General features: G+C 45.8%; 1 protein-coding gene across 1 annotated transcript in view; it reads left to right on the top strand.

Moving 5' to 3' along the window:
- Window positions 1-17,572: 17,572 nt before the first annotated feature.
- The window catches only part of LOC115472577 (zinc transporter ZIP11-like), a 179,807-nt gene continuing 171,738 nt past the window's right edge, over window positions 17,573-25,641 (top strand). The window contains exons 1-2 of the mRNA XM_030206871.1: window positions 17,573-17,642; window positions 22,881-22,999. Of these exons, the coding sequence (XP_030062731.1) occupies window positions 22,892-22,999 (108 nt within the window). The 5' untranslated portion in view covers window positions 17,573-17,642; window positions 22,881-22,891. The remainder of the gene's footprint in view (window positions 17,643-22,880; window positions 23,000-25,641) is intronic.

Here is a 25,641-nt window from a genome sequence, read left to right as displayed (position 1 = left end):
ATTTAACCCGCCAGGAGCCGTTCCTGGCCGGGACAATGGTTTTAATATAGGTCAGTATGACGCTTACATGCTGCTTATAGAATAGCGACTATTACACATGGGGTACCTAACTGCTACTTTATGATGCCTCTGACACGTGTAAGTAGCCTGGGCCGCCGAGAAACTAGGCCGGACCCCGGGGCCAGGCCGCCCCCCGCCACTGCAGTCCCCGGTCTCACCTGCCTGCCTTCTCGGCTCCGGGCCCCCTGCATTCGAAGCGGCAGTGCCAGATTGCCTCCCTTCGGGCCTTCCCTCACTGTGTCCCGCCCTCGTCTGATGTAACTTCCGGTTTCCGCGAGGGTGGGACACAGGGAGGGAAGGCCCCGAAGGGAGGCGATCTGGGACTGCCGCTTCGAATGCAGGGGGCCCGGAGCCGAGGAGACAGGCAGGTGAGACTGACTCTGACGCCGGGCCCATTGAATTTTGTCCCCCCTGCTCCCCCCCTCTCGGCGGCCCTGTAAGTGGCGCCAACTTCTAGACACTGGCTTGATCCCAGAGTATTTGGGTCAAAGAGCAGAAGCGTATCCAGGTTGTGACGCCATGGGGAGCGGAGAGTGGACTGTGTAGGTACGCATGTGCACTACGAAGGCATGACTGCTGAAAAATAAACGCCGTCGGAAGTCTGTTTGGGGAAGTGGTTGCTCCCCTGGCTCCCCACCTAGCTACGCCTCTGGCAAAGAGGAATTCTCTAAACACGGAGAATTCTCAGATCATCCACTAAGGATACACATTTTTTTTCTTATAACATAAAAAAAAAATTCTGAACTCCTTTGATACAGACATGTGATGGGTTTATAGAAGTGTTCTTCATTGCAAAGGCCTTGGGGGCCAGTGGTGGCCCCCTCCCCTGACATTTTCCCTGGTACACACTCTCCCTCCCCTTTTCTCTAGACTTGCTGCTGGCTCTTCCAACAGTTACTCCATTTAATACCTGCACCACATGGCTCTCGGTGACTTTGAGCTATTCTGACAAGACCGAGGCTTAATATAGTTTTAAAAACAAAATCTCTATCCACTGGACATTGTACAAGTTCATTGTTTAGAATATTCATATCAAGGACCCGACACGGTCCGTGTTTCGGCGCCAAAGCGCCTGCCTCAGGGGTCACAAACCAACTTTCTACAGAAAACACAAAACAAATTAAAAAATTAAAAAACATTGATAATAAAATTTAACATAATATAAAGGATATTGTGGACAGAGAAACACCGAACAATGTTAAATAATAAATGTTCGGTGTTTTTCTGTCCACATCTGTTTACATATTTTCAATAGTTTATAAATTCAAACATTTTTTTACAGAATTCATTGCTATACATTTACAGATGTGCAATACTATGATGAATGCTCATTACGTTTGAACATAAATGTATAAGGCAGATATATTATTTGATATTCCTTTATATTATGTTAAAATTTATAATCAATATTTTTTTATTTGTTTTGTGTTTTCTGTAGAAAGTTGTTTGTGACCCCTGAGGCAGGTGCTTTGGTGCCGAAACACGGACCGTGTCGGGTCCTTGATATGAATATTCTGAATAAACTGCTCTTTGACATTATCTCCCTATTGGTTTGTGCATTTGTCAGCCTCTGCTTTTGCTGTTTTGTTTTGATTCTCCGTGGAGGCTATTCCTGTTCTCTTGGATTTCGAGTTCATTGTTTATCGTACGTTTACAGATTTCTAAGTTTTTTGCAGTGTGTGTTCTCTGTACGGCAACCCGGTTTAGGATGGGCTGGAAAAGCTTCGGCTGCAACTTCAGTAGTTGGAATGTAAGGACAGTTGCCGGGCAGATTCTTACAGTCTGGCTCCGGCAAATGACAAGACTGATTTAGGTAACCCAGTGGCGTTCCTAGCCTCGATGACACCCGGGGCGGATCGCCGATGCGCCCCCCCCCCTGGGTACAGCGCGCCCCCTGCGAAATGACCCCCCCCCCCCCGGCGAAATGACATCCCCCCGGGTGCACGCCGCTGGGGGGGGGGGGTGCCGCGGCGCATGCCTGTGGGCTCCGAGTTCGCTGCGCTAACTTCGCTGGTTTTCTACAGCTCCCTCTGCCCCGGAACAGGAAGTAACCTGTTCCAGGGCAGAGGGAGGGAGCTGCAGCCAACCAGCAAAGTTAGCGTAGTGAACTCGGAGCCCACAGGCGTGCGCCGCAGCACCCCCAGCGGCATGCACCCAGGGCGGACCGCCCCATCGCCCCCCCCCCCTTGGTACGCCACTGAGGTAACCTGGAGTGGGCTTCGAGGGCAACTCCAGTAGTTGGAACCTAAGGACAGAGACAGGCAGACTTCTACAGCCTATGTCCCAGAAATGCCTATGAAAGACCATGATCAAGTATTTTATATCACAATCATTGTTGTTTTAATCATGAATTGATAATGAGTGCGACTGTTGAGCAGGCTGGATGGATTGTTCAGGTCCTTATCTGCCGTCATTTACTATGTTAATATGTTATTAACTGACTGGGGCACAGGGCTCCATGGATTGTTGGCCATTTAGACAAATTTTATTCCCCACCCTGCCCCTGCTTCATACCTATCCTTTCTTTCAGAAAGCTGAGAGGACACCTGACCAAAAGACAGGTGAGCCGAGCTGCCCAGCTCACTTGTCCCTATTGCTGAATAAGGGAACAGATGCAGTATTCCGATGCCAAGCAACAGGAGGATTGCATTATGCCAGATATTTCCAGCGGTAGCTTTGGAAGAAGGTCAAGAGCATTTGAAGGTTTGTGGGTGAAGGGTCAGTGAGGAGTCCTATTTATTTTATTCTGGGAGCCTACATATGGATGTCCTTTCAGTCGCACCTCATTAGCAAGCTGTGCGCTAATCCGTAAACACAGATCGCAGGATACTGTAGCACTGCATATGTATTAAGCACAGTCAATTCAATCTACCTACCTCCACGTGCATGCACAGGGCTCCTGCATTATTCTTAAAGTGAATGTTCTTCTAGCAGTGACATCAAATCCCTGGATTTGCACTTCATGCCATTTAAATCAAGTCTACGTTCTCGCCAAAGTCTACCTAGTACAAATGAGAAAAAGCTCCCTCCTTTAAAAGGTATGAGCCCGATAGTCAATTATTCAGGTAATATTTATTTATTTATTACATTTGTGCCCCGCGCTTTCCCACACAATGCAGGCTCAATGCGGCTTACATAGTAACTTGCAATACAAAGTTATAGAATAGAAATTTCAAAAACAGTAGTGAAACAATGTAAAGTTGGGCTTGGTAGTCTATGATAAGTTGAGCTTGATAATATATGACTAGGAAAAGAGAGGTTAGACAAGATAGGATAGTATGATTTGGGAGAAAAGGGGTAAGGAGGGATTGAAGTAAGGAGAGATGGAGAAGAGAAAGATGGGAGGTCGGTATCTAAGTCAGAACAGAATTGGGAGTGGAGGTTGGTAAGATTATGTTGGGTCATTAGGGTAGGCTTGCTTAAAGAAATGAGCTTTCAGCATTTTTCTAAAGGGTAAGTAGTCGTTTATTAATCGGATTGGTCTGGGTAGAGCGTTCCAAATCTGGCTACCCAAAAAGGAGAAACTGGATGCGTAGTAGGTCTTGTATAGTGGTTCCTACCCGGGTATCTACCTATCACCCCCCACCATGGCACAATATAACCCGTACTCAACATCACCCTCATCAAGGAATTGCATTGGCCACCTATCTCACAACATTGTTGACATTGTAAGTAATAACTATGCCATACTTTGTATTGTTATTTGAATATTTTCACTGCCATGTAATTGCCTATTGATCATGCTTGATTTATTCTTACTGTACACCGCCTTGGGTGAATTCCTTCAAAAAGGCAGTAAATCAATCCTAACAAACAAAAGAAAATAAATATTAGATTTAAAACGCTGTGTACGATTTACAAGGCGCTTTTTGGAACTAATGCAGAAGGGTTGACGGATCAACTTGAAATCCCTTCCTCCTCGAGAAATCTCTGTTATCACCGCACCTTGACACTAGGCTTCCCTCCCATCAAACAAGCCAAACGAAAGTCAACGCTCGAAAAATCATTCCCATTTCAAGGAGCAAGCCAATGGAACATGCTGCCAACTAGCCCTAAGAACATAACCTTCCTACACACAGTTCAGGAAATGACTTAAGATCCACTTAAACGATAGTTAATCTTCTTACTCAGACTCAACGTTAGGACTTACAGAAATCTAAGACTCACTTTCCAGCACAGTTGGCACACTTTAGCACTAAGTTGGCATGATGGTGGCTTGAGTTCCTATAATGGCACTCATGACCAATTCTGTTGGCACCTAGGAGGGGCAACCAAAATACAGAAGAACAAAACTCCACAATTCACAACAGTGGAGACGACCAAAGAACAAATCAATGGATGGTGCTCAGAAGTCCTTTAATGAGTATCCTTTAAACGACACAAGCTATCTTTCGGCTGAATGGCCTCCACCGGGAGTCTGACAACAAATGATGTAGCTCCCAATATTCTCAATGAACGGTGGCAGCAAATCTCAGCAATACAAATGTGCTTTGTCAACCATTTCAGCAGTTTCAGGCAGTGTGCACACATTGTAACGGTGTACCGCGAGGCCCAGTCAACAAAGCGCTTTTGTGTTGCTGAGATTTGCAGTCACCCTTCATTGAGAATATTGGGGGCTACGTCATTTGAAGGCCATCAGCCAAAGCACGGCCCATGTCGAGTTGTTTAGAAGTAATAGTGATGAACTCCAAGATTCTATATAGTGTGACCACAATTGCGCACGCAAATCCAGGCATATTTTGTATTTGCTTGTGTAATTTAATTAGATATCAAGCCAATCAGTGCTGATAATTGGCACTTAACAGGCAATTTGTGGCTTTATTTAGAATTTACGCACACAACTTGCTAGGTATTCTATAACATGGTGTGTGTAAATTCTAAGGCTCACAGCCAAAAAGGGGGAGTGGCCATGGGCGTGGAATGGGCGGATCATGGGTGTCACAAAAAATTATGAGCTTGGTTATAGAATATCCCTGCACCGTGCCTTAGTTGCTGGTAATTACACCAGGTTTTACTTGGCGTAAATTCCCACGACTAGGCTTACGTGCATGTAAGGACTCTAGGTATATAACGGCGCGGTTTATAGAATACGCCTAGGCAGAAATGTTTTTGCTGCCGATTTTTCAGGTGCCATATACAGAATCTAACCCTACAGGACTTTTGAGCACCATCGATTGGTTTGTTGTTTACTTGTCTCCACTGTTCGTTGTGCTTTGGCCCCTAGGGGGGGACAATAGTGAACCTGAAAAGTGTAAATATTTGTTTTCAGTAGCTGAGAATACTTTAGTGTATGTGGCCTCCATCTTAGAGACTTGCACAGGAACTGGGTTCATGGGAGTCCCACAGAATCTGCGGGAATCCCCTCCGGGGCTGTGGGCTTCCCACAGGGACAGAAGCAGTTCTGTGGCTGGGTTCCTGCAGGGATGGAAGCAGTTCCTGTGGGGTTCCCATGGGGGTGGAGGCAGTTCCTGCAGGGTTCCCATGGGGGTGGAGGCAGTTCCTGCAGGGTTCCCATGGAACTGTAAGCTGCACCTGCACCAGCCTCTTACCTACCAAGTACCAAGTTACTTGAGTGCCACCGCCTCCTCCTCCCCCTTGCTTTATTTTATTTATTTATTTATTTATTAAGATTTATTTACCGCCTTCTTGAAGGAATTCACTTAAGGCGGTGTACAGTAAGAATAGATCAAACATGAGCAGGAGGCAATTAGAGCAGTAAAAATATTCGAACAACAATACAAAGTATGGCATGGTATACTACTTGCAATGACAACCAGTGGCGTAGCTACGTGGGGCCTGAGGGGGCCTGGGCCCCCGTAGATTGCAGCCTGGACCCCCCTCTCGGCGAACCCGCCCCCACCGCCGCCTACCTTCACTTTTGCTGGCGGGGGACCCCACCAGCCGACGTCCTCTCCATCCTGTTCCTGTTGTTGCATGCATTGCTGACGTCCTGCACGTACAACGTGCAGGACGTCAGCAATGCATGCAACAGGAGCAGGACGGAGAGGACATCGGCTGGCGGGCAGTGGGGTCCCCCGCCAGTAACAGCGAAGGTAGGCAGCAGCGGGGAAGGGTTCGCAGCGGGAGGGGGTCGGCAAAGACGTGGGGGGGGGGGCGGCAATGGTGGCGGGGGGCGGCGCCGGGGAGGGCTAAAATGTGCCCCCTCCCTTCGGGCTCTGGACCCCCCTCCCTCGGAAGTCTGGCTACGCCCCTGATGACAACACAATATGTACTAGAACATTATAATTGGTAGTGAAGGGTAAGGCAAAGTTGTAACATACAGATGAGTAAGGAAGTAGGAAGAATTAGAAAGTAAGGTGATTGATCTGAAGAAAGTTGCACCTGAGGTCAGAGAAGATGGTTAAATATTATCTCAGCTAGGGTAGCAGTGGATAAACATAGCTTTAACATGGCAGATGTGGAAAGTCTTCCATTAACCCCCTCTGTTCCTGGGCTGATGCACAGGCCTCAGCTGTGACACAGCCAGGAGCATCAGAGGTCACCTACTGGCACATGCATGTGACGACCTCTCAGCACACAGTGCCAGCGAATCGGAGACAAGTCTTACATGTGCGCACCAGAGTGTTCCTTCCTTGCCTGCAGTGCTGCGGCGCAAACCCGCAGAGAGAAACTGAGAGATCCAACCGGAATTTGTGTTAGGTATCACTAAAGTTTTGTGGGCATGGGTTAAGTTCTTGTGGGGACCAGGTTAGATTCTTTCTGTCCCTATGCAACTCTCTACTCCATCTCTGTGCAGGTAATGCTGTTTCTGTATCTGGCCCCAGGGTCACATTGGAATATGGTACAAAATTACTTTCTTTGCTCATCTCTGTATTTAGTGATCCGTGCATAATAATGAGCCGCTGCCTCAGTTTCCACCACTGTTAGTTTTCCATACCAGTGCTCTAATCAAGGTGAGAGAATTAATTAAAATGAATTTCCACAGTTAATAACTTGCAGCTGAGGCCATGAGAAATGAATTACTTGGTGTCTGACAGCTCAACATTTTCTGCTGAGTTCTATTTCCTGTGTGAGACTAATTACCTGATTACATAGTCATTGAAAATCCCCAGTATGGGAGTCCCCGCTAGGATTCAGGATTCCTGGAGGGGGGGGGGGGGGGGGTTCCCCAGTGAAAGACTTGGCAGTCACAGTTTCAAGTTGCTTCCATCTGAGAATTGCTTTACTTCTGCAAAATGATCTTATTTTATACATTCTGAAGGTAAGAGCTCAAAATACTCAGGAGATCAGCTGAACAAACGTCTTGGGATTATTCCACTGCCGAGACGTTACTGCAGAGCTTGTGGTTTTCTGTTAAGTTTGACTTTATTGAGAACAGAAGCTGGATACCTGCAATTTTTCATGTACCATAAAACTGGGAACCTAGAGAAGTGAGCTCAGTTCCCACCATAGTCCCCATGACATAAACATATAGAGGTGTATTTTCAAAGCACTTTGTAGGTCTAAGTGCTTTGAAAATGAGCCCATAGTAACATAGTAGATGACGGCAGAAAAAGACCTGCCCGGTCCATCTAGTCTGCCCAAGAAATGTGCCACTTTTTTGTGTTTACCTTACCTTGATTTGTACCTCTCTTTTTCAGGGCACAGACTGTACAAGTCTGCCCAGCACTATCCCTGCCTCCCACCATCGGCTCTGGCACAGACCGTATAAGTCTGCCCAACACTATCCCCGCCTCCCAACCACCAGCCCCGCCTCCCACTGCCGGCTCTGTTATCCAATCTCGGCTAAGCTCCTGAGGATCCATTTCTTCTGAACAGGATTCCTTTATGTTTATCCCACGCATGACCCTGGGCATGTCACCCAATCCTACCTGTTTGATGCTGCTTTTGACTCCTAACTTGTCACTTGCTCATAACCTTTATCTTGTCTTCCTCTCTTCAATAGTCCCTTTCCCTTTGTGTCCTTCTGTCTGTCCTACCCTTATCCTTATTGGTCCTGTCTGTCTGTCCTGATTTAGATTGTAAGTTCTTTCGAGCAGGGACTGTCTTTTCTTCATGTTCAATTGTGAAGCGCTGCGTACGACTGGTAGCGCTATAGAAATGATTTATAGTAGTAGTACGAACAGAGAAGGTACCCACATATAATAAATGTAAAAACCACTTTGGTCGTAGCGCAGAAAAGGTGGTTTATCAAATGCATGACCCTTTATCCTGAGTCCAGGGTTATAGTTATACGCTGAAGCTCTATACTGTTGGTTCAAATCCTAGTTCCGGTGACCTGTTTGAAATGAGATCCTGGTCTAAGTGGGTTTCAGGGAGCATATTTATCTTACTAATGGGAAAAATACCCTTAGCTGGGCAAATGATAGATAATTTGAAATAATGTAACCTTCGCAGTAAAACACTTTCCCATTCTACCTAGGCGTATAAAATGCTTGAAACCTCATATGCACCAGGTAGAATGGTGAAATGTTTTACTGTGGGGGGTTACTTTATTTTGGAAACATATTCACATCATGATTCTGTCAGGTTCCTTATGGATCTGTGAGTTGTGCTGCACATTTCAACACAAATTTGTTAGAATATCAATGATATGCTTTGATGTCCCCATGCAAACCTCCGACCCACCCCCATCCTCCCACCCTGTCAGACTGTCATAGTAATCCTTGGATGTTTCACTTATATGTACTGTCATCTTCCACATTTGCTTATTTCCGATCTGAGGAAGAAGGGCAACCTTCCAAAGCTAATCAAGAAATGTATTAAGTTATGTCCAATAAAAAAGGGATCATCTTATTTTCTTTTCCATGTTTTATTTTGTTTGATTTCTATTGATAACCTTAAGAGTGGACTAACACGGCTACCACACTCCTCTACTTAAGAAGGAAGGAAGAGAGAGAGAGAGAGATCTACACAAGACAGAAATGCAGACCGACTGTCTTAAAATCAACATATGATTTGACAGCCTTCCGGAAATCGCTGAAAACTAAGTTATTCAACAAGACTTATATAGAAAATCCTTCATAAAGATTCATCATGAGAACTGTATTAGTACTAATCAACACTGAACTCCTTAATCTGACTACTTTAATTTCACTATCATCATCTAATGTTACTGTTGATCCTACATTTTACATACTTAATGTGTATTGATTATTTCTTTACTTCTAATTTTTTGATATCTTATGTACCTTAATTGTATATTACTCTGTTCTCTCATTCCGTAATTGGTGACTGCCATTCCGGCATAATGTAAGCCACATTGAGCCTGCAAAGAGGTGGGAAAACGTGGGATACAAATGCAGCAAATAAATAAATAAAATAAAAATAATAAGAATTCTGGGCCTTAAAATGCTGAAAGTCTCTGTATTCACATCTCTTATGACTAATAAATAAGAGCCATGAAAGATGCCTTTTTGCATCTTATGAACTGCAGAAGGAAGCTCTCTCCGGCATGATGCAAGTACTACGGCCAGCATTAGCAGTAAATGTGACAGATTCAGATCATATTCCGCATACCCTGGTTTAGGAGGGAGGTTCATTACTGTCACAGTATGTGGAGAATTAACTCATTTGGAAACATTTGCCAGGGTTGAAAACTGGAGAAGAAATCCTGTGCCTTTGTGTCTGTTCTAATTTTATTTTTGTTACATTTGTACCCTGCGCTTTCCCCACTCATGGCAGGCTCAATGTGGCTTACATGGGGCAATGGAGGGTTAAGTGACTTGCCCAGAGTCAAACCAATGTGGCCGCGCAGGCTTCTGCTTCTGTGAGTCTGACGTCCTGCACGTACGTGCAGGACGTCCGTCAGACTCACAGAAACAGAAGCCTACACAGCCTTCTACATGGAATGTTGCTAGTGGAATAGCAACATTCCATGTAGAATCTCCAATAGTAGCAACATTCCATGTAGAATCTCCAATAGTAACTATTTTATTTTTGTTACATTTGTACCCTGCGCTTTCCCACTCATGGCAGGCTCAATGTGGCTTACATGGGGCAATGGAGGGTTAAGTGACTTGCCCAGAGTCACAAGGAGCTGCCTGTGCCTGAAGTGAGAATTGAACTCAATTCCTCAGGACCAAAGTCCACCACCCTAACCACTAGGCCACTCCTCCACTGTTGCTACTAGTTGAGATTCTACATGGAATGTTGCTATTCCACTAGCCCATGTAGAAGTCGGACCTTGCAGATCACCAATGTGGCCGCGCTGGCTTCTGCTTCTGTGAGTCACAGAAACAGAAGCCTGCACAGCCTTCTACATGGAATGTTGCTAGTGGAATAGCAACATCAACATTCCATGTAGAATCTCCAATAGTATCTATTTTATTTTTGTTACATTTGTACCCCGTGCTTTCCCACTCATGGCAGGCTCAATGCGGCTTACATATTGTATACAGGTACTTATTTGTACCTGGGGCAATGGAGGATTAAGTATCTAAGTGCACATGAAATGCTCATGGAGTACATATAAAACAGAGAAGATCAATTCCAGTCCCCTGCCTTTCCTCGCTTGGATCAAGTACAGATGCAGCAGGGGGTGGGACAGAGCCCCCCCCCCCCCCCCGAGAGCTTCTTTAGTACGATAAGCATAAAGGAGTGGATGAGTAGCCTGGTGGCCGTGGCAGTGGGCTGAAAACCAGGAAAGCCAGAGTTCAAATGCCTTTTTCCCCCCTAACCTTGTGTGTGGGCAGTCAAATTGTAAGCTCTCTTGGGCAAGGACCTACCTACTGCATCTGAATTCTAATTCGCATTCTTAACTCCTTATTTGCCTCCAGGCAACCCAGGTTGTTTGAATCATTCCCACAATAAATGAAATTCTCTAATCCCTTATTTGTCCTGTCTCTGTCTTGAAGAGATTGTAAGCTCTATTGAGCAGGGACTGTCTCTATAAGTTTTTGTATACAGCTTTTCGCATGTCTAGTAATGCTATAGAATTGATTTCTAATAGTATTCAATAAGGCAAGTAATTAACTCCAAAATCAAGGGACTGAACCCTTGGGAAGCTTTGTTTCCTAAAAGTAGCATCTAAGCCTTTGCTGTGTACTAAGGACAGGGACCGGGCTCCCTGGGGTTCCTTCGTATTAATGTTCTGTTCTGTACTTGGTACAAAGAGCATTGATAATAGCAGATTTAAAAAAACAAATCTGGTTCATTTCCCATCAGTGGTAATTCAAAGCAGTATAAACATGACAGCTTTACTGTCAGCTGTTCCATTGATTGAGATACCATCAGCTTCAGATAGGAACATTTCCTAGAAAGGAAGAGGTGGAGTGAGGCTAGGGAGGACATGAATCCCTCCAATCCTACTTCGAAAATACTGACCCAGGGTTTTCTAAATGACTAGTATCAAGAGAGGGATAAATCTGAAAACAGCATGAAAAAGTTGGATCCTTATAAATTACTAAATTAAATTACATGCCACGATTGCCTCCCTGGCTTTTACTGCTCCGTCTGTCTCATGAAAACCAGGATTCTCTGGAGATTGCAATATTAACATGTGGCCAGTAGGGGGCACTCGCACTGCCTCCAGTTCTCTTCTCAATGGCCTGTACTGCTGCGGCCGACTGGGTAAGCTTCACTCCAAAGTGATGGGGCCATAGTTCACCTGCAGACCTGCCTGCTCTTATTGCAAGACTGATCCACTCGACCCCACCTCAGCTTTAGCCCCAGGCACCATTGTTCCCTGTAAGCTGAGCAGGCGTCCTCCAGCGGCATTGGTGCCAGTGGTGGTGGTGGTGGGGTGGTTCAATTTTGCATCTTCAATCACTAAGGACATGCAGGTTCCTAGGAGTCCTGCAGAGCTTGCCTGCCCCTCATTATTGAAAATGTGATATTGAAACAGCACCACCCACTGGCAGGACTGTAGAGTGGAGGACTCCTGCTCAGCTTAGATCAGCGATTACCAAACTGTGCGCCGCTGCAAACTCCCAGGGGTGCCGCGGCGCATCGCTCCCTGCTTTCTCCTCCCGCAGGTCTGGCATCTGCTGCTTCCTGCTTTTTTTCCCCCATTGCCGTGCTTGCAGCTTACATTCTCGGGCGTCCGCGATTCACACAGTCACTGTGGGGACTTCCCTCTGCCGCGTCCGGCCCTTACAACAGGAAGTTGCATCAGAGAGGGCCGGACGTGGCAGACTGGGAAGGCACCGGAGTGCCTGTGTGAATTGCGGATGGCCCGAAAATGTAAGCTGCAAGCACTGCAGGGGCAGTGGGGGAAGGAGAAGGAAGTGGCAGCGATCCTGGATCTGCAGGAAGGAAAATAGGAGCGATGCTGGATTTAAGGTGTGAGAGGAGGGGGCTGCAGGGAAAGTGAGACCTATGTGGCGGAGGGGGTGCAGAAACCCCTGTGGCTGGGAGGAGGGGGGTGACACAGAGACCCATGTGGCCAGGGAGGGGTGCCGTGAACTGAAAAAGTTTGGGAAGCCCTGGCTTAGAGGGAACAGTGCCTGGCACCCAACTTCACCCCGTTTTATTAAGGTAGTGGGGAAGGGGTGCGGCATGTCTTATAATTTCCATCTCAAAAATTGGACCCCTTGACACCTTTGCCCCTGTGCTGATGCCCACGGTGCGAGTTCAGGACTGAATCTAGGGGGCCGCAGGTCAGTGCCATAGCTAGGTGGAGCACCAGGGGAGTGACCGCTCCCCCATACAGACCTTGAATGGCGATGGCACCTATTTTTCAGGCGGTCCATCACATTTATGCTATGCGTGAGTGCGCCTCTCTGCCCCCCCCCCCCCCCCAGTGTCAGAACCTGACTACACCTTCTGCATCAGGACCCAAGGCAAATTCACCCATGGAGTAGAGTTGCCGCTTCACACTAGAGAAAAACTGATGGTAAAAACCAGAACTACAGACCCAGACATGCAATGGAACAAAACCGGAACTGGATCAGCCTGTCCAGGTGACTTCTATGGAGGCCTCCCACCCCCGACAGCATGCTGCCCTTCCCCTCCTACCCTTTCACTGGAAGGACAGCAGTGCTTCTTACCCTGTCCGCTGCCTCCTCCACTAGCTTCAACCTTAGGTTTTGTTGTGAGGCTTCTAGTGGTCTACTACTACTACTTATCATTTCTAAAGCGCTACTAGACGTACACAGCGCTGTACACTTGAACATGAAGAGACAGTCCCTGCTCAACAGAGCTTACAATCTAATTAGGACAGACAAACAGGACAAATAAGAGATAAGGGAATATTAAAGTGAGAATGATAAAATACCAGTACTGAACAAGTGAGTAAGGGTTAGGAGTTAAAAGCCACTTTAGCCTTTCCTCATAGGGAAGTCGTCCCATCCCCTTTATCATTTTTGTTGCCCTTCTCTGTACCTTTTTCTAATTCCACTATATCTTTTTTTGAGATGCGGTGACCAGAATTGCACACAGTATTCAAGTTCCAGTCACACCATGGAGCGACACAAAGGTATTATAACATCCTCATTTTCGTTTTCCATTCCTTTCCTAATTATACCTAACATTCTATTTGCTTTGTTTAGCTGCCACTACACAGTGAGTAGAGGGTTTCAACGTATCATCAACAATGACACCTAGATCACTTTCCCGGTCAGTGACTCCTAATGTGGAACCTTGCATCACGTAGCTACTATAGTTCGGATTCCTCTTTCCCACGTGCATCACTTTGCACTTGCTCACATTAAACGTCATCAGCCATTTGGATGCCCAGACTTCCAGTCTCGTGAGGTTCTCTTCAATTTTTCACAATCCTCTTGCGATTTAACAACTTTGAGTCATCTCAAATTTAATTACCTCCGTAGTTATTCCCATCTCTAGATAATTTATAAATATGTTGAAAAGCAGCGGTCCCAGCACAGACCCCTGGGGAACCCCACCATCTCCATAGAGAGTAGGTTGCTGTTTCTTTTCTGTGTGTTGATGCAGCTTATTTTGCATTTGTTTTTTTGGTTTCTTGGGCTCTTGGAGACATTGCCTAGTTTTGCCACCACTTCTCCTATTCCTCCTCTCTCGATCTCAGTTGATAACACCCTCATCCTCCCCGTCTCATCCGCCTGCAACCTCGGAGTCATCTTCGACTCCTCCCTCTCCTTCTCTGCGCATATCCAGCAGACAGCCAAGACCTGTCGCTTCTTCCTCTTTAACATCAGCAAATTCGCCCTTTCCTCTCTGAACACACCACCCAAACTCTCGTCCACGCTCTCATTACCTCTCGCCTTGACTACTGCAACCTACTCCTCACTGGCCTCCCACTTAGCCATCTATCCCCCCTTCAATCTGTTCAGAACTCTGCTGCACATCTCATATTCCGCCAGAACCGATATACTCATATCACCCCTCTCCTCAGGTCACTTCACTGGCTTCCGATCAGATACCGCATTCAATTCAAGCTTCTCCTTCTTACCTACAAATGCACTCAGTCTGCAGCCCCTCATTACCTCTCTACCCTCATCTCCCCTTACGTTCCCGCCCGAAACCTCCGCTCATAGGACAAATCTCTCCTCTCAGTACCCTTCTCCACCACCGCCAACTCCAGGCTCCGCCCAGTCTGCCTCGCCTCACCCTATGCTTGGAATAAACTTCCTGAGCCCTTATGCCAAGCCCCCTCCCTACCCATCTTCAAATCCTTGCTCAAAGCCCACCTCTTCAATGTTGCTTTCGGCACCTAACCTTTATACCTTTCAGGAAATCTAGACTGCCCCAATTTGACTGACTGTACATTTGTCCTTTAGATTGTAAGCTCTTTGAGCAGGGACTGTCCTTCTATGTTAAATTGTACAGCGCTGCGTAACCCTAGTAGCGCTCTAGAAATGTTAAGTAGTAGTAGTAATTTTGTCACCTGGCTTTACTTGGATGGAGTGGAAATTGAAGGCTTAGTACTGGTTTTCTTAAAAAGAGATAGAATTAAGCTTTGGTGGGGTTGAAAATGATGGATTTCTTTGTTTCTGTATCATGCTTACAGTGTTCTATATTCTTTCGGCTCTTTTCAGTTTTTTAAAACTAGGGTCATGCGAGACACTCTTAACTACCAGAAGGTTGGTAATGTAAAAAAAACATGAGTAGAAAAAAATGGTGTGTTATCATGTAGTTTGTAGTCTTGATTTACTTCATCCTAAAACAAGGGAAAAGAAGATGACAGGAAATGAGGGAGATGGTTGGTTATCTGAAGTTCTTATCCATCCATTTTGTCACCAGTGTAAATAAGGTAATTTGTGGAGTGACCCTGGACCATCAGATGGAGAAAGGGGTGGAACTAGAAAGTGCAGAGGCTAGAGCTGGGGTAGAGTGGGGCAGTTTGGGGGAAGGTACTAAAAATCTCTCTCTCAAAAATCAGACCCTGCTCTGCCCCCTGCAAAAAATAATTTGACTTTAAAGGATCCTTGGCCATTTCAGCAATCATAATGACCCCCCCCCCCCCCTCCCAACTAGAGAGTTGCACGGGGACAGAAATTTTGCCTGTCCCCCGCCAGTCCCTACTGGAATCTTGCCTGTCCCCATCCATCCCCACTGGAATCTTACCCATCCCCACTCATCCCCGCAAGAATTTAACCCATCCCCACCCAGTCCCGCAAGAATTTAATGGCACATTAAAACAAATTTCTGGTTGGCTCTCTCGGTCTCTTTCTGGGTTTCAGCCACAGCACTGCAGGCAAGGAAGGAATGGAACTAGGAACATTCTGGTGCGCACATGTCAGACTTATCTCTGATTCACTGGCACTGTGTGCTGAGAGGTCGTCACATGCATGTGAAAGTAGGTCATGTGAAATCTTATGTTCATACCTGTGTCAGAGCTGAGGTCTGCGGCTCTACACATCAGCCCAGGAGCAGAGAAGGTTAATAGTAACATAGTAAGTGATGGCAGATAAAGATCTGAATGGTCCATCCAGTTTGCCCAATAGTCACACTCATTATCAATTCACGATTAAATCAACAATGAACATGATATTATATACTTGATTATGGTCTTTCTTTGGTGTTTCTGAGACATAGACCATAGAGGTCCGTCCGGCCCTATCCTTATGTTCCAACTGCTAGAGTTGCTGTCGAAGCCCACTCCAGCCTATTCGTCTTCTCATTTGTGGGGTACAGAGTGTAAAAGTCTGTCCAGCACTGTCCTCATGTTCCAGCCACTGAAGTTGCTGTCTAAGCCCTTTCCAGCTCATCCTAAACCAGATTGCCGTTTAATGAGACACAGACCATACAAGTCAGCCCGATATTGGCCCTAGTTCATTACAGCCGGAGTCACCATCGAAATGTCACTTGACACATCCACCCACATGCAGCTATTTAGAGAGTCCAAATCCCTGGATACTTACTGCACACGTATTAATTTGCTTCTTGAACTTATTGTAATTTGTGTTCTATTCTGTAGATTATTATGTATTATTCACTTTATTGTTTGTTTGTAAGGGAAAGGGAAACGGGACTTGATATACTGCCTTTCTGAGGTTTTTGCAACTACATTCGAAGTGGTTTACATATATTTAGGTACTTATTTTGTACCAGGAGCAATAGAGGTTAAGTGACTTGCCCAGAGTCACAAGGAGCTGCAGTGGGAATCAAACTCAGTTCCCCAGGATCAAAGTCCACATTGAACTTGAATCTATTTCAGGCTAATGTGGGTTATAAACAGTGCCTTTTTTCTAGCAAAAAAGGTGCCGGTACTCAAATGCCAGGTCACCCTTCAGGGGTGGGGTGATTACTGAGGGACCCACCCCACAATAGCCAGGCCCCCTGCAAGCAGTCACAGAATCTATGACAAGGCAGAATTGGTGTGTAGAGCCTGAGCTCTTTCATTAAAACTTGGGGACCATGGGTCAATTTTAGCAATGGAAAAGGTGCCGGTACTCAGTACCCCCAAGTATCCCCTCAAAAAAAGCCCTGGTTATAAATGTCATAAATAAATAAATAAATTTAAGTTTAGGTTTTTTTTAATAACTTCCATTTTCTAATTAGAGATCTCTGGAGACTTTCCACATCTGTGCTGCTAAAGCAAGGAGGAGGAGGAGGAGGAGGAGACAGCACTCAAAGAACTTGGTAGGTGAGAGGCTAGCACAGGTGAAGCGTACACCCCCACGGGAATCCCGATTCCCGCAGGAACTGCTTCTGTCCCCTCGGGGTGGGAACCCCGCAGAACTGCTCCCATCCCCTGGGTTCTGCGGGCTTCCTGCAAAGCCTGTTCCCACGTAGATCTCTACCCCCAACATCACAGAATAATCCGGGTAAGTGAGTGGGCAGCCTCACTGTCGCTTCTTTGAGTTTGAGTGGCTTTCAAGATCTACTGCTTTGCTTTGACAAATGCCACTCTTTGGAACCCACTGAAAAGCTGCTCTTCTAGGCAGCCGCCTAGTTGAACCAGCCCTAGATGACTATATTTCCACGCAGCTTGCAGTATGTCCTTCCTCCAGCTCTGTAGTTCTGGACCTTAACAATACGTGGACGCCTGAAACTGAGCCTCTGCTGCTGTGACCAATAGGAAGCAGGCTGGGCGGTGCCGTAGGTGGAGCCAATTGCTGGCCGCTAGGTGAGCGGCGGAAGTGGGCGTGGCAGAGGGCGTGTGTGTGTGAAGCCACGTGTTCGCTGTGTACGCGGAAGTCGGACGCCGGAGCTGCTGCTGCTGCTGTTGCGAGCGGTGCCTGGGAGATCCGGGAGCTGTGAGTTGGGGGGTCTGGGCTGCACCTTCCGCCTCAGAACTAGCAGGAACGGTGGGTGGGAGGCTTTGGGTGTTGCTTTCTGTCTATTTTGTGCTCTAGATCGTCTCAGATGTGCTTTGAAGGGGAGAATGCTGAAATGTCTTGCATGCACAGTGTGTTCTTTACAGGTCTGAGGGTTGACTCTGCTGCATTATTTAGGTCATTGTGCTTCTTGTGAATTACCCTGGGGCAAACACATTGCCAGGTGCCTTGCGTTTCTATTGGATGCTGTCAAGTCCCTGCAGAATCAGGGGGTTAATAGTGATTGAATCTGTTATAACACCAATTGTATCTATCTCCTAAGTAGAGAGGTGTGGTAGCCGTGTTAGTCCACTCTTAAAGGTTATCAATAGAAATCAAACAAAATAAAACATGGAAAAGAAAATAAGATGATACCTTTTTTATTGGACATAACTTAATACATTTCTTGATTAGCTTTCGAAGGTTGCCCTTCTTCCTCAGATCGGAAATAAGCAAATGTGCTAGCTGACAGTGTATGTAAGTGAAAACATTCAAGCATTACTATGACAGTAAAATAGATACCATTGGAGATTCTACATGGAATGTTGCTACTATTGGAGATTCTACATGGAATGTTGCTATTCCACTAGCAACATTCCATGTAGAAGGCTGCGTAGGCTTCTGTTTCTGTGAGTCTGACGCAGGACGTCAGACTCACAGAAGCAGAAGCCTGCGCGGCCACATTGGTGATCTACAAGGGCCAACTTCTACATGGAATGTTGCTAGTGGAATTCTATGTAGAATCTATAGAAATCAAACAAAATAAAACATGGAAAAGAAAATAAGATGGTACCTTTTTTATTGGACGTAACTTAATACATTTCTTGATTGTTTTATTTTGTTTGATTTCTATTGATATCTGTCTCCTGGAATGGCGATGCCATAACAGGTTGTTGTAAGCCACATTGAGCCTGCAAATAGGTGGGAAAATGTGGGATACAAATGCAATAAAATAAATTGGCCTTAATGAAGAGATGCTCAGCAATTCCAGGCCAAGTATTTCTGTGGATAAGAAATAAGCACCACTCAGATGTTCCAGCAAACACCTTCAGCGTTCATTTCAGGTCAGAAGATAATTAAAACTCCACCCACCACACCATTTCACTAAACAAAGCTTTGATAATCCTAGTAAGATACAAAATTGTGTTTTTAATCTCCCTGTTAGGATTAAGAACACAAATATTCATTATTTAAATGAAACAAACAAGTTTCTCTCTTCAAATTCATCTGTGTACAATTTTGCGGGTGCACAATGGGAAAAAGAATTTTTGCACAGAAGCTAACCGTGTGCAAAAGCCTTGTGTTAGATACCAGCCTGCAGCATATTAAAATCAACGGTAATGAGGTTGTTAGCTCGTCTGCCCGTCCTGCTGAGAAGGGTGCACTAGACCAGTGGTTCCCAAACCTGGTCCTGGAGGCACCCCATCCAGTCAGGGTTTCAGGATATCCACAATGAATATTCATGAGAGAGATCTGCATGCAGTGGTGATAGTGGGTGCAGATATGTCTCGTGAATATTCATTGTGGATATCCTGAAAACCTGACTGGATGGGGTGCTTCCGGGACCAGGTTTGGGAACCACTGGTCTAGACTTTAAGGCTGAGCCCAATGCCACACTTGTTCGGTAACGGAGTTCAAACATGCGTGGGATATGCATAGAGGAATCCTGTGCAGAAGGAATGGATCCTCAGAAGCTTAGCTGAAATTGGGTGGCGGAGCAGGTGGGGGGAAGAGGGGGTGGTGGTTGGGAAGCGAGGATAGGGGAGGGCAGACTTATACGGTCTGTACCAGAGCCGGTGATGGGAGGCGGGACTGGTGGTTGGGAGGCGGGAAATACTGCTGGGCAGACTTATATGGTCTGTGCCCTGAAAAGGACAGGTACAAATTCAAGGTAAGGTATACACATATGAGTTTGTCTTGGGCAGACTGGATGGACCATGCAGGTCTTTTTCTGCCGTCATCTACTATGTTACTATGTTCTTCTGCAGGAATGTCTATGTATTTGATGCTTTTTCATGTGGACATAGGGACCCACCAAGTTTTTTTATGCTCCCTATAGTAACATAATAGATGATGGCAGATAAAGACCTGTACGGGCCATCTGCCCAACAAGACAAACTCATTAGATAAGGTGTGATGTGATGCTTCATATGTATACCTGATCTTCATTTGTCCTTGCCATTTTCAGGGCACAGACCGTAGAGATTTGCCCAGCAGTGTCCTAAATTTCTGAAGTCGAAGCCCTTGAAAAGCTCCACTGCAGTCCATCCAAATCTATTCAGCCACAGTCAGGGCACAGACCGTAGAGGTCTTGCCCAGCACTGGCTTCGCTTCCTAATTAGCGGTGTTGCTACCAAATCTCCGCTAAGCTTTTTTTTTTTTTTTGGATCCATTCCTTCAAGCATGGTTTCTTTGTGTTTATTCCACATATTTTTGAATTCCATTACTGTTTGCATCTCCACCATCTCCCGTGGAAGGGCATTCCAGGTACCTACCACCCTCTTTGAAAAAATACGTCCTGACGTTATTCCTGAGTCGGCCCCTTTTCAACCTCAATTCATGTCCTCTAGTTCCACTACCTTCCCGTCTCTGGAAAATGTTTGCGGATTTATACCTTTAAAATATTTTCACATCTGTATTGTATCACCCTGGTTTCTCCTTTTCTCCAGGGTCTACGTGTTCAGGTCAGCAAGTCGTCTCGTACTTCTTGCTACGCAGACCTGAATTCCATTTTTGTCGCTTTTCTATGAACTGCTTCAAGTCTTTTGAAAAGCATGGGTGAAAATAAGACAGATGGGGGTTGTGCGCTAAGGGCAGCACAGCTGTGCAAACGTCTGCACAGAAGAAATCGGAATGCACTTCTCTGCATAAATATTCACAGTGCGCAGAATAGAATTCCAGCACATGCACAGATGTCTGAGCAGAAAAATGGATCAGCACACACGTGCACAGTGCTGGCTACCTTTAGCACAGAACCTTGTTCACAGGCACCCAATGTGGTACATAAGTATTGCCATACTGGGACAGACCAGAGGCCCATCAAGCCCAGCATCCTGTTTCCAGCAGTGGCCAATCCAGGTCACAAGTACCGGGCAGAAACCCAAAGAGTAGCAACATTCCATGTAGAACCCCAAAGAGTAGCAAGGTTCTAGAATTCTAAAGAATAACAAGATTCCATGTAGAATCCCAAGTACATAAGTGTTGCCATATTGGGACAGACCAAAGACCCATCAAGCCCAGCATCCTTTTTCCAACAGTGGCCAATCCAGGTCACAAGTACCTGGCAAGATCCAAAACAAGTACAAAACATTTTATACCGCTTATCCCAGAAATAGTGGATTTTCCCAAGTCCAATGTAATAATGGTCTATGGACTTTTCCTTTAGGAAGCCGGCCAAACCTTTTTTTTTAAACTCTGCTAAGCTAACCACCTTTACCACATTCTCCGGCAACGAATTCCAGAGTTTAATTACACGTTGAGTGAAGAAACTTTTTCTCCAATTCGTTTTAAATTTACTACTTGTAGCTTCATCGCATGCCCCCTAGTCCTAGTATTTTTGGAAAGTATAAACAGACGCTTCACATCTACCCATTCAACTCCACTCATTATTTTATAGACCTCTATCATATCTCCCCTCAGTCGCCTTTTCTCCAAGCTGAAGAGCCCTAGTCACTTTAGCCTTTCCTCATAGGGAAGTCGTCCCATCCCCTTTATCATTTTCATCGCCCTTGTCTGCACCTTTTCTAATTCCACTATATAGAGGCATATTTTCAAAGCACTTAGCCTTCCAAAGTTCCATAGGTTTTTATGGAACTTTGGAAGGCTAAGTGCTTTGAAAATATGCATTTCCTTGATAAGCACACAAGTTTTGCACAGGCCCTGTTTGCATAAAATTTGTTGACTGCATTGGTAAGCAAAAGTTGTGCACTAAGCTTGTGTTAGAAGCTATGCGCTAAGCCATCAGTGAATGGATGTGGTACAGGCTTTCCACCTTGGCCCTTGTGTGCAGACAATTAGAAGTGCAGAGTGGGTTAACCTGAGAGTTTGGAAACAGAAATGAGTTAGAAATTCAGGCTAATCAGGCCAAATGCAAACTCAAGTCATTCACATAGCTTCTGGGCAGATTTACCACATACAGTGTTCAGTTTGGAATGCCATTGGTTTTGAATATTCAGAGCCAGAGTTACTCGGTGTTGGACTGAGTTTTCCTTAAACCTCATGTCATTAATTTAAAAAGCATGTCTGAAAATGAGGGTGCATGAGATGATGATGACGACAGTTCAAAGAATCTTGGCAGAAGACGACCAATTACAAATAGTGACGAAAAAAAAGGGGCAAGGTCTGGAAACTGTGAAAGAAAAAGAACTTAGTACAGAGAGAACCAATTCACCAAAATTTCCCAGCCTTTATTTCAGAAATGCCCCCTGAGAAAAAGAATTGAAGCGGTGCAAAGAAAAGCTACGAGAATGGTAAGGGATTTGCATTACAAGACGTATGAGGAGAGACTTGATGACCTGAACATGTATACTCTGGAAGAAAGGAGAAACAGGGGTGATATGATATTTGAAAGGTATTAATCCGCAAACGAACCTTTTCCTGAGATACGAAGGTGGTAGAACGAGAGGGCATGAAATGAGATTGAAGGGGGGCAGACTCAAGAAAAATGTCAGGAAGCATTTTTTCACGGAGAGAGTAGTGGATGCTTGGAATGGCCTCCCGCGGGATGTGGTGGAAATGAAAACGGTAACAGAATTCAAACACGCGTGGGATAAACATAGAGGAATCCTATTCAGAAGGAATGGATCCTAAGGAGCTTAGCCGAGATTGGGTGGCAGAGCCAGCCGGTGATGGGAGGAGAGGATAGTGCTGGGCGGACTTATACGGTCTGTGCCAGAGCCAGTGGTGGGAGGCGGGGCTGGTGGTTGGGAGGCGGGGATAGTGCTGGACAGACTTATACGGTCTGTGCCCTGAAGAGGACAGGTACAAATCAAAGTAGGGTATACACAAAAAGTAGCACATATGAGTTTGTCTTGTTGGGCAGACTGGATGGACCATGCAGGTCTTTTTCTGCCGTCATTTACTATGTTACTATGTAGATGATGGTAGATTGTGCTTCTTGCTTTCTTTTCCATGATGCATTGACATGTTCTTATTTCTTCGTTATTGTCATTAATCCAGGTGTGTCTAGCATGATCCCAGGTTATGGTCCAGTGGTCCAGGCCTTGCTGGGAACCTTCTTCACATGGGGCCTCACAGCTGCCGGCTCTGCCCTAGTTTTCGTATTCACTAGCGGACAGGTGAGTCTTGAGTGAGAACATTTGACTGGAGAGCTTGGGCACTGGTGTTTCAGTGGTACAGCAGTTTTCATCTGTGGGTCTGGAGGGCTCAGGGGATGGGCAGAGGGACCCGGTCTGTCACTTGTTATCCCCAGGTTCTCCTTTTAGTCCTACAAGGGGACAACTAGTATATTTGTTGAAGACTTTGCCACTGGCAGGCTAATCCAGTTGTACTAAGTCTGTATATACTTCCTAGTGGACAGGTGCCAGCATTAATTAAATTGGCTTGAGGCACATTAGTGATTGACAGCGACTTAGGAAACTTTCGGGGCCATTTCAGATTCTGTGCCATCTTTGTTGTGGAGGTGTTTTCATGGCTGCTGTACTGTTTCCTTTCTGTGGTGATGCAGTGTGTGTTTCTGTGGTGATGCAGTGTGTGTGTGTTTCTGTGGTGATGCAGTGTGTGTGTGTGCATTCATTAGAGCAAGTGACTCTTGCACTACTGCAGCCCCTGCTGCCATGTTTCAGGAAGTACATTGAAGATAGCTGGCCCTTCACTCCCCTGATCCAGTCATTGAGGTTTTTGGCAGGCCATGAATAGCTGTGGTAACGGATCTGCAGAGCCTGGGGGTTGGGTCTCATCTGCTTAGGGGTGAGGTGCATCCTACTTCTAATTGCTTTCTTTGTCTTTGCTTGCCTGCTGTTTAATTTAAGAACCCGGAAGTCCTTTCCTCATCCTGTATAGACGGTATTAACTGGGATTTGAAGTTGAATTTTTTTTTTTTTTTTTTTTACTTTGTTTTAAACAATAAGGGGCCCTTTTACTAAGGTGCCCTAACAGATGTAATGGGCTCCATGGTATTAAACGCACCTTAGTAAAATGACACCTAAGGGACCTAAGCAGAGGAGTGGCCTAATGGTTAGAGCACCAGTCTTGACATCCAGAGGTGGCCGGTTCAAATCCCACTGCCGCTTCTTGTGATCTTGGGCAAGTCACTTAACCCTCCATTGCCTCAGGTACAAACTTAGATTACGAGCCCTCCTGGGACAGAGAAATATCCAGAGTACCTGAATGTAACTCACCTTGAGCTACTATTGAAAAAGGTGTGAGCAAAATCTAAATAAATATTTGAGATTCTACATAGAATGTTGCTACATGGAGTGTTGATAGTGGAGTAGTGGCCTAGTGATTAGAGAACCGGTCTTGTAATCCAGAGGTGGCAGGTTCAAATCCTGCTGCCGCTCCTTGTGATCTTGGGCAAGTCACTGAACCCTCCATTACCTCAGGTACAGACTTAGATTGTGAGTCCTCCTGGGACAGAGAAATATCCAGAGTACCTGAATGTAACTCACCTTGAGCTACTACTGAAAAAGGTGTGAGCAAAATCTAAATAAATAATAATAACATTCCATGCAGAACCCCAAAGAATAGCAAGATTCTGGAATCCTAAAGAGTGACTAGATTCCATGCAGAATCTCAGAGTAGCAACTGCAGTGGAAGAGTGGCCTAGTGGTTAGAGCACCGGTCTTGCACTCCAGAGGTGGCCAGTTCAAATCCCACCCCTGCTCCTTGTGATCTTGGGCAAGTCACTTAAACCTCCATTGCCTCAGGTACAAACTTAGATTGTGAGGCCTCCTGGGACAGAGAAATATCCAGTGTACCTGAACGTAACTCACCTTGAGCTACTACTGAAAAAGGTCTGAGCAAAATATAAATAAAGATTCTAGAATTCTAAAGAATAACAAGATTCCAATTCAGAATTTCAAAGTGTAGCAACATTCCATGTAGAACCCCAAAGAATAACAAGATTCTTTGGGGTGGAGGAGTGGCCTAGTGGTTAGAGCACCAATCTTGCAATCCAGAGAGTGGCCAGTTCAAATTCCACTGCTGCTCCTTGTGATCTTGGGTGAGTCACTTAACCCTCCATTGCCTCAGGTACAAACTTAGATTGTGAGCCCTCCTGGGACAGAGAAATATCCAGAGTACCTGAATGTAACTCACCTTGAGCCACTACTGAAAAAGGTGTGAGCAGCTCCAAATAAATAAAATAAATAAGCTGTGTTGTATTTGGCATGACTTTTGACATGAGCACAGAAACAAGAGTAGCGTGATCAACAGGATGCTTCCAAACAAAACCGAGGAGATGAAAAATAAGGAATAAAAAAATGTTCTTTAATAGTAGAAGATAAGACGTGACACGGCACCGTGTTTCAGCGAGAAACTCCTGCCTCAGGAGTCTGTATGCGGTAAACTCCAGTAGGTGGAGCTAAACCAGGTCAAGCCTTTAAAAAGACTAATGATTGGTGGATGCACAAGATATGTTGGTAAAATGCACAAGCAAAACTGAGAGGAGACTCGAGTCCTCGGAAATATCGCTGTGTCAGCTGACAGTGCCATGTTGAAGTCTTGCCTTCTACCAGGGACGTAGCCAGACTTTGGCGGGAGGGGAGTCCAGAGCCTGAGGTGAGGGGGCACATTTTAGCCCCCTCCCCTGGTGCTGACGACCCCCCCCCCACCACCACCAACTTTGCTCCCCCCTGCCGACGACTCTCTCGACCCCCCCCCCCCCGCCGCCAACCCTCCCCCACTGCCGCTGTCGCCTACCTTTGCTGGCGGGGGACCCCAATCCCCGCCAGCCGAAATCCTCTTCTTCCGGCGCAGG

The sequence above is a fragment of the Microcaecilia unicolor genome, chromosome 6 (assembly GCF_901765095.1).
Source record: "Microcaecilia unicolor chromosome 6, aMicUni1.1, whole genome shotgun sequence".
Lineage (NCBI taxonomy): Eukaryota > Metazoa > Chordata > Amphibia > Gymnophiona > Siphonopidae > Microcaecilia > Microcaecilia unicolor.
This window is presented reverse-complemented; position numbering and strand designations above follow the sequence as displayed.